Below are 9,074 nucleotides of genomic sequence, written 5' to 3'. Positions count from 1 at the left end.
TTTTTGTGTCAGAAATTTACTGAAATTCAGTCAGAATAGGATCTGCCTTTGTCATGCATTCTCTTACTGTAAAAAGAAACATTAAAATTGATTTAAATACTTTTTAATTGCTTTAAATAAATTAAAATAAATAATTTTAATAATTTAAAATTACTTTAAACTTTCCATTCAAGTATTCACAAAAAAATATTTTTAGTTCTCAACATGGAGTCTTACATATGGTTTACAAGCAGAATGTTTGTTTGTTTTTTTACTGTATACTCCATGCATTTAATTATTTTTGAAGTCCTTGTACCCTGACATACAGTCTAGGTCCCTTTTTTTTCCAGGAGTTGATTTTTCCCATCTCAAATGAGTTCATAAAAAATTTGCACCATGTACTTCCAAGAACTGCCAAAATACTGATGTTAATGAAGTATGGTGAATGGATTAGCTTTATGGGCTCACATCAGTGAAATCTTTTGGTCAGAATACATTGCATGTGTTTATGTCAGTAGGGTTTCACCTTCTGTTCTCTGTTCCCATACTTTTTCAAGTCCTTGATCTGAGCCATGTTGTAAAAAAAAAAACATTTGATTAACACTTGAAATGTTTGTCCCTCTGATAAAATGTCAGCCATCTGTTTTGTACTTAAGAAGTGAATTCCTGACCTTCTCAGTCAGTGGGAACAGGATTTTGTCTGAAGTCTTCTTACAAATACACAGTGGCAAAAACAAAGTTGAGCAGGACAAGGTCAGATAGCTGTACGAAAAAATCTCTTTATTTCTTTTAAATTAAAGTATTTTAATGTTGTTTTCTGTATTGCTGGAGTAGTTATGATTTCTTCTGTTTTCAAAAGGTAGTTGGAATTAGACTTTATCCAGATTCACTTTAATAATAGTATGCTCTTCATTATTCATGTAGCTAGAGAAAAGGCAAGAGAAAATCAGGAAGAATGAGAGAGATCTTCAGACAGGAATGCAGCCTGTGGGTTGTAAAGTAATTTATGAACTCCAGCCTAACTCTGTGTAAGCTCTGACACTTGAAACAAAGTGGGCATCATCTGGGCTGTCACAAAATTATTCATGTGACAATAGCAATATTTCCTTGAAGGTAGATGTCTGTATTTAGCTTTTGTAACTGTTCCCCTTAGTTAGATCAGAACCCCATATTCAGTATACTTAATTTATATGAGCTCAGTTTAATTCACCAATAAAGAGGTTTCAGTTGTACTTCAGTTTGAACTTACACAGCTTTTTAACTTTTATAATACCCCAAATGTGTGTGTGCACAAACACTGGCAAATAATGTAGGACTTCAAAATGGTTTGTATTCATGTCAGGAAAGGTACCTAATCAGGTTTTTAACTGTTAACTAGACTCCTGTAAGTAAGTATAGACTTTTACTTTTCTCTCAGTTACGTTTAAACTTTGTTAACTGTTTCCAGATTCCTGTTTTAAGGTGTTTATCGTATGTGTGTACTCAACAAAATGGCTGCCACTGTTAAAACAATTTTCATTTTTTGAATTTTTAAATACACGAGCTCATGGCCATGACCGTCACAATTATAGAAGCAAGCTGTCACAAGCCCCAAGAAAAACCCACTCTGCTCATCATTTTAAGAATGAAAAAGCAAAAATTCCACAGGTTTTTGTTTCTAAGGTTCAGACTTACAAATAAACGTGAGCCATTTGTAAAAATCCAAACTCCCTTTGCACGAACAATCGTGCATCTCATGAGGCTCAGAACAGTTTGTGGGCAGAGAAAACAAATGTTAACAGCTTCTTAGGTGAAATGCAGAAGCGGGCCTGGAAGCAGAACTCGTATTTCATACATGGTGAGTAAATGCTGAGCTACTAAACAGTGCGTTGCCTTTTTCTTTTTTTTTTTTTTTTTTTCTGATGCACATCAGAATGTTTTCTATTCTATATATAACAAGAGAGCAGTGAGGAAGCTCTTCCCGTGTCAGAAACTGATCGTGGATGGCCCTGGTAAAGCAGACGGAGCCATGACTGTACGGCAGGGCCGCCTGGCACACAGCCTCTCAGCTGAGCCTCAGGTGAGTTCAGCAGCTCTGGGTTTCTTCCAGTTTCTCTGCAGCCCCCTCTTGGGGATCCCCAGTGCTGGGATATGGATCACAGGCCAGTGAAACGAGAACCTCACAGCCTTTATGCTGCCCCAACAGCAAAGCCAACCCCTTCCAGGAGAGGGGCTAACAGATAAAGTTGGTTAAGGCACTGTTATGGGAAATAGAATTACATTTCAACCACTTAGGCCACAGAGGGAGTTAAAGTGATACTTTGTGATCATGTGGCTAATTCACAAAGATCTGAAAAAAGGTGTTGTAGAGAAAAAACGTGTTGTTTGCAGGCAGCACAGCCCCGTGATGTTTGCTGCTCTGTTACAGGGTGGTGCAGAAGCCCCTCGGCTGAGCTCAGGGACTCCTATAAGGCTAAGTGTATGCATATAGCCGGCTAGATTAAGTCCTGCAGCACCACTGAAGTAAAGAAAGACAGATTCAACGATTTAAAAAAAAATAAAAAAAAATCTAGACAAGACGTTTTCCATCTTGTAAGGTGCAGAAATCCCCCACGTTTCCCATAACAGGGCTGCACAGCAACTACCAACGAAAGCTAAACGCAGCCAGTCGACTGCCCCGAGATTTTTTTGGTTGATGATGCTGTGGCTTTCCTCCCAAAACAGGCGGAAAAGGGAAGTTTTGGGCGGCGCGTTGCCCTCTCACCTCCCCTTCCGCAGCCTGCTCCGCCCCGGGCTGTGTGAGCGGGGCGCCCCGGGCAGGTGGGCACAGCCCGGGGACCCTCCCCAGCGAGCCGGGGGGGCATCGCTTGGGCTGGGGGTGGAGGGTTTGGGCAGGTTTTCCTCCTGGAGGACCTCCCTGCGGCAAAATATTCCCCTCTCCCCACATTTTTCCCCTCCGATGTTAAGAGCCAGCTCCCCTCAGCACAATTTCTTTTCCAGTTTCCAGCATGGCTGTGGACTGGCTCGGCTTTGGCTACGCTGCCCTGGTGGCATCAGGAGGGCTCATCGGCTACGCGAAAGCAGGTATGGTGCTGGGGTCCCCTTCTAACACCCCCCCCCCCCCCCAAATTTGCCTGAGCTGGGTGGCTTCCTACGAAAGCCCCCTGCCTCGAGGTCTGCGCAGATGTGAAGCTTGTGCTGTGTGCTGATAGCCTGGGGCTGGTGGGGTGCGGTGGGTGCTTTGGGCTGATAAGCTCACAGGCTGCTTTGGGTGGGTGCTGATACCCCGCCTCTGCCTTGTGTGCTTCAGATAAACTGCCAGGAGTTTGCTCCAGAAACCCTTTCCCCCTGCTGTTTTAAACACTCTATAAATGCTCTTTACCTTTAAATGACAGCATCATTTTTTCCCTTAAAGATTTATTCTCGTTTTAATGTGTGGTGGTAACAGTATGCTGCAAGCTGCACGGTTTTCAGAAGGATCCTTTTTCCAGGGAGAGCTGAGCAGTGCAAATCAGTCCCTGAAGTTGTTCCTTCCCTGGGCTCCCCAGCGTAAGCTTCATCTCCGGCCTGCTTTCACTGCCCAGTTTGCCCTTCTCCAGGCAGAACCGCGCATTTCTCCCTGCTGCAGTGCTGTCTCTTTCCACTCTGAAAACCTTTCAGCTCTCTTAAATCTCTTCCTTCTCTCTTCCTTCCTTGCTGAAGACAATGAGACCCTTACCACTAGGTGTGACCACATGGATGCTAACGCCTGCTCCAGTCTGCTCCCTACGGCCTTGGGGCTCTGAGCGTAGCTTAGGGCAGGAGGGACACTACTGAGAACTTAAATAGCTGATTTCATCTGTATTTCTCTGAGGTCATTATGAAATGATCAATATCTTACCTTCTCTTCCCAGATGGAAGGATGTGGTCATGCTGATGCAAGAAGGGAATTCAGGTCAAGGGGTTTTTGAAGGGGGAATGGGAGCTTGTATGGTGACATGCAGGGAAATTAAAAAAATAAAAATAAAAGATCACCACTTTGTCATCCCTACTAATAAATTGGAGAAACCAAAAGAAAATTGAACTTTCATCCATAAACCTGAGGTGTTCTGTTCTTGTACAGCCAAGTCTACATTATGTACCTTGGAAAGAATATGAGAACAGGGCCAGGGCAAGGTCTCTTTTATTTTATTTTTTTTATTTTATTTTATTTTCCCCTCTCTCCCATTAGTGAATTGTTGTTTTGAGACCCAGAAACTTCCCGAGCCAGGGGTGGTATGTTTGCCCTAGTAAGCGTATGTGCCATAGGTGCTTAAACAGGGCCTCAAGGTAAAACTCAAGGATCTGATGGCCGTTTTGAGGGCTCCCAGGATGCAGAAGGAATTGCATTTACCACAAGGTGGTGCTAAACTGTTCTGTCCAGAGCAGCTGCTTACTAGAGTGTCTGTCTTTGCATGTGTACAAGAATGCGATGCTTCCCATTATCTTCAGCTCTTGCTGTTTGTTTTAAAAGCAGGATGTGAAGCAATGTTATAGCTGCTCTGCTGATGACTGAAAAGTGATTACTTTCTGGCAGCAGCACGTGTTCCTCCTGTAACAATGCCAGGAGATCTTTATCAGTGTAGATCTGCAACCTCGAGTCCTTTTAATGGTGACCTATAAAAACTGAATATATAAAGGACCACCTCAAGTAGCATTAAGTCCTGAATTTTCCATTAGCCTTATTGAAAGTATTCACTGCTTGCAGAGGTTGTGCCATTTCCTTACCTGATGTCATCTACAAATTGCCAGTCTCATGGTAGCTCAGCATTATGAAGGCTTATTCCAAAGTCTGGCTATTTGACTCCTCTGTCTTATTTGACAACTCTTTATTTGTCTGAATACCCTCCTGCCCAGTTCAGTTCACATGTCCTTTTTCTGATCTTAAACCCTTCCTATTTAATCCCTTTTTACATTACTGCTTTTCAAGCAGTTCCAGAATCATTACTTGAAGCAACGTGCTTTGGTCTGCAAAAGAAGACCCCAATTCTTTTGCTTTTCTCACTAGTCTTTCTATCATAAATGTATTTGTGGCTTTGCTGGTAATGAGTTAAATACCAATGCTAATTTTATCTTATGCAAGATCGTTTGAATGTGGTTCTTGATTCAGATCAGTGTGGTCTTAAAATCTTTGAAGACAACCCAGTCCCCCCCCAGTCTGCTTTATAATGATCAATGCCTGTGTTGTATTTTTTTTTTTTGTTATTGGTAGTGTTTTACAAAGCAAGTAATCTCATGAACAAGTTTATTTGTGAGCTTCTAATAAATGTGTTATCTCTTATTCACCCAGGTAGTGTCCCGTCACTAGCTGCTGGCCTCTTCTTTGGAAGTTTGGCAGGACTGGGTGCCTATCAGCTCTCACAGAATCCAAATAATGTTTGGATTTCTCTGAGTAAGTCTTCTAGAGCTTTAGTTGCAAGGAGTTATATTTACCCTAAAACAACTGGATACTAAAAATGAGTACCTAAAAGTCTTTGCAGAAATGTTAAACTGTTGGGACTACAAACTGAGTTTCAATCAGATCTTTAAACTTGTGTTTGGTGAAAATCTCTTTTAGTGGTCAAACTCCATTGCTCTTCCTGGAATGTGAGCCACTGGTGTTATTTAGGTTTTTTGTTTTTAAGAACTATTGAGAATGCAAGTGGAAGATCTGCTTGTCTTTGTGTGTCTTGCTTAGTATTTCTCACTACGTTCCTGCTTTCCTGCATCCCTTTTTAAAGAAATATAAAGTGTTCTGGGTGACATCTCATCTTTTTGCTTCTCAACAGGAGATGAAAATACCTGTTATCCATCATTACAGCTTGTCTTATGGACATGAAAAAACCTACTGCTAGTGAAGGAAAATGTGTGCTAGGATAAAGTGAAACTTACATGGTTAAAAAAAAAATCAAACCAAATGCCATTATTTCACATCCTTCGGGGGAAAAAAAAAAAAAAAAAAAGTAAACATTTGGTGTTTAAAAGATTGGCACCATACCATGCACAATCTCCAAAATGCAGCTTTTAACTTTCTGCCATTTACCATGCAGAGCTCAGGGTTGCCACCAAGTTAGGATACGTTAGCATGCTATCACTATCACTTCAACCATGTTACACTTAAAGCTCATGCCACTTGCAGAATAACACGAGCTTTTCTCGCTCGCTAGCAAGTTAGGGTACCTTGCCACTGAAATAGGCTGAGAATATATGTAGATAATTCCAGCAGCACAGCTGATGCCTGACACTTGTTAGGCTGCTGTATCTCAGGTACATGTGGGCATCCACTGTTTGCTGAAAATGGTAGAGACTGTGATTGATTTTGTTTATATGTGTGGAATTACAAAGGTTTTGCTCCATTTGGGGAGACTCAGCAGAGAAGGAAGCTACAGTAATGCAGTTTCTTCTTCCTTCTTTTCAGAACTGCAGCTTCCCTGACTTTGAGAAGCAAACTGCTGAGTCAGTGCTTAGTGCTTAAAGTGCTACTGACCAGAGCATTTGTTTGCTGAAGCTGTGATGTAGCACCTAGCTCTTTGCCATAGAAAAGTCAGAAGTGAAAGGAGAAGGCCCAGCATTTCTCTCTACTTTAACAGTGTCTTCAGTACAGTCCACTTTCACTTCCACATCTACTGGCTAGGTCAAAAACTGCATGGTCAGGCCTCAACTGGCATGAACTCAGCTTATAATACCTATTCCTCATGTACTGCGGTGTTCCAAAATTTACACAATTTATTGCCTCTTTTTGTCCATCACATCAAATTACCTTTTTTACTTGATGATACTACTTATCTCTGTTCTGTTCTGAATTGTAGCATCTCTGTCACACGCATGCACCTCTACTGACTGGACTCTTTAATCTCTCATTTAAGTTACGTCTGGAACATTGACTGCCGTGATGGGAGCAAGGTTTTACAACTCTGGAAAATTCATGCCTGCAGGGCTAATTGCTGGTGTCAGGTACAACACAGTATACTTCTTAAAATTTATTTTTTAATCTCCTGTATGTGATTTTTTTTTCTTAATTATACTGAGATAAGTACTCTGTACATCTTTTTTTCTTTCTATGCATCACTTATGTGGAAGTATCTCAAAATGGATTGGCAAATTGTTATTAATTCTGTGAACTGACCAAGTGTTTTTCCCCTTACACAGTTTGCTGATGGTTGGAAGATTAGCACTGAAGATGGTGGATAAGCCCCATGAAAAGTAACTGTTCACTTTACAACTTAATATCTGGATAAGGAAACCTAATAATGAAGCTGTATGAATGTAGAAAAAATCTGAAGCAGTTTTCTACATGAAGACAGCTTACTGTTTTTTCCTTTTTTTTTTTCTTTTTTTTAATGGAAAGAATAATGATGGGGTGGATAGTTACTATCTTCTAGCGGACAGTACAAGACATACAAGGTGCCATTTATTTCAGTGATCTGGTAGAGCTATGACTGAGTAGCAAAAAATTTGGTCCTGGTTTTATTTTTTTGAAATACATTTCAGTGTTTAACACTTCCGATTTTTTATATTCTAAAGTATACTGATGATGTGTATGAAGTACACAGGACCTGCAATCTAGAAAGTACCCACAAAGTGTCACCAGCAGAAATGTTCTCAGTACAGCACTGTATCTCATGCCTTTTATAGTGAGTATTACAGCACACTTTACCTGCTGTATTCTGAGTAGAAAATGCATTATGTCTATAACACCGAACAGATCCTACCTTTTTATGACGCTAAAATGTTGCTTTTTTTACAAGTAAAACTTATTACAAACCTTTACTTGATGTTTTTGTATTCTTTCTGTCTGTATGGGAGACAAAGGTTATCTTTTCTCTCTGTTTTTTTTTTTTTTAACCTTACCTTCATGTTCCTACCTCAGTGGAAGTCTGTGCAGTGAACTGCTATACAAATGTTGTCTTTTCATGGTGTTTAAAAATACATTTTAAATGGAAGAAGATTAAATTTGGGGTCCTCATTAACACATTAATTTAATTTTTAGTGATTTACAATTATTGATATACTAGGGTACTACATTTTGTAACTCATATTCTAAAGTGATATTTTACATGTTGACTACTGAAGATTTACTGAAGTTATCAAATTAATTCCAGGTTTTTGAACGTATTTCATGTTGTGACCTCCTTGTTTCTGGGCACTTAACCTGTAAATAACCAGATTTACAGGGAGCAGCACAGAAAACACGTGAAAACATCTCTGAAATTCTAGTCTCAATTAAACTGTACTCTGTAAGTAAAATATAGAGTACATTAAGTAAAATCCAATAGAATATTAGTAATGGCCTTAATACTTTTAAACCAGTGAATGTAACTTAGTAGAAAATTCTATCACTGCTACAGAATTTTCTAGAGCCATTATAGAATTAAAGACATTACTACCCTTTTTCATACTGCATGCGTGTTTAGCTATGTGCCTAAAAGGTAATTCTACAAATTTTATTTCCTATTTTACTATTTTACTATTTAGGTTTTGGTGGGGGGGGGGGTGTTTCTTTTTATTCCAGTTAGGGTGGTTTTTATGCAAACTGAGATTATTACTTTTGCATTGAATTTGCTGTATGCATGCCATGACTTCAGGGAAGCTTCATGCTGAGAGCCAGACTGTATCTGGATGTAACATTTTAAGAGTGATTTATTTTTAAATTATTATTTTATTTTTAGGAAACTAAGAGTTAAAATGATTGTTAAGGCTAGTGTTTTCAAAGCAGACCCTGAAACTAAAAAGAAGTTAGTTAAATATTGCTAAAAGTATCAGCATGATCTGGAAAGACTGCTGCTTTTTAGAGAGATGGGGGAATGAGGAAACCAGGCTGGCGCAACACAGACTGAGTCACCAGGCTTCAATAATTCAGAGCTTAGTCATTCCCCCAGAACTTGATACCTTACAGCACTGACAGAACAAGAGATTTTGGGTTAGCAAATCCTTATGCCCAAGAGTAAAAGCCCAGGCCCACTATTCCATGTTACCGTCAGTGCCTGGTGGAAGGTGGGTGGCAATTGGTAACATGAAGTACCTCGCTCCTCTCAAGATTGCAAGAGGGAATTTCCAATTCATTTTGGTGGATAAATCCTCTCTTCAAAGCAGGAGCTGGAAAACCATGCGGTCAGTCA

At 39.9% G+C, this 9,074-nt stretch overlaps 1 protein-coding gene across 1 annotated transcript; it reads left to right on the top strand.

Moving 5' to 3' along the window:
* Positions 1–2,696: 2,696 nt before the first annotated feature.
* LOC119716127 (transmembrane protein 14C-like) lies at positions 2,697–7,725 on the top strand. Its single transcript, XM_038175570.2, has 5 exons — positions 2,697–2,778; positions 2,959–3,042; positions 5,267–5,368; positions 6,822–6,909; positions 7,105–7,725. The coding sequence occupies exons 2-5, from the start codon at positions 2,967–2,969 to the stop codon at positions 7,160–7,162; spliced, it is 324 nt and encodes a 107-aa protein (XP_038031498.1). The 5' UTR covers positions 2,697–2,778; positions 2,959–2,966; the 3' UTR covers positions 7,163–7,725.
* The last annotated feature ends 1,349 nt before the right edge of the window (positions 7,726–9,074 follow it).

Source organism: Anas platyrhynchos, chromosome 2 (assembly GCF_047663525.1).
Source record: "Anas platyrhynchos isolate ZD024472 breed Pekin duck chromosome 2, IASCAAS_PekinDuck_T2T, whole genome shotgun sequence".
NCBI lineage: Eukaryota > Metazoa > Chordata > Aves > Anseriformes > Anatidae > Anas > Anas platyrhynchos.
The sequence above is the reverse complement of the archived record's forward strand: the minus strand, read 5'-3'. Positions and strand labels throughout refer to the sequence as shown.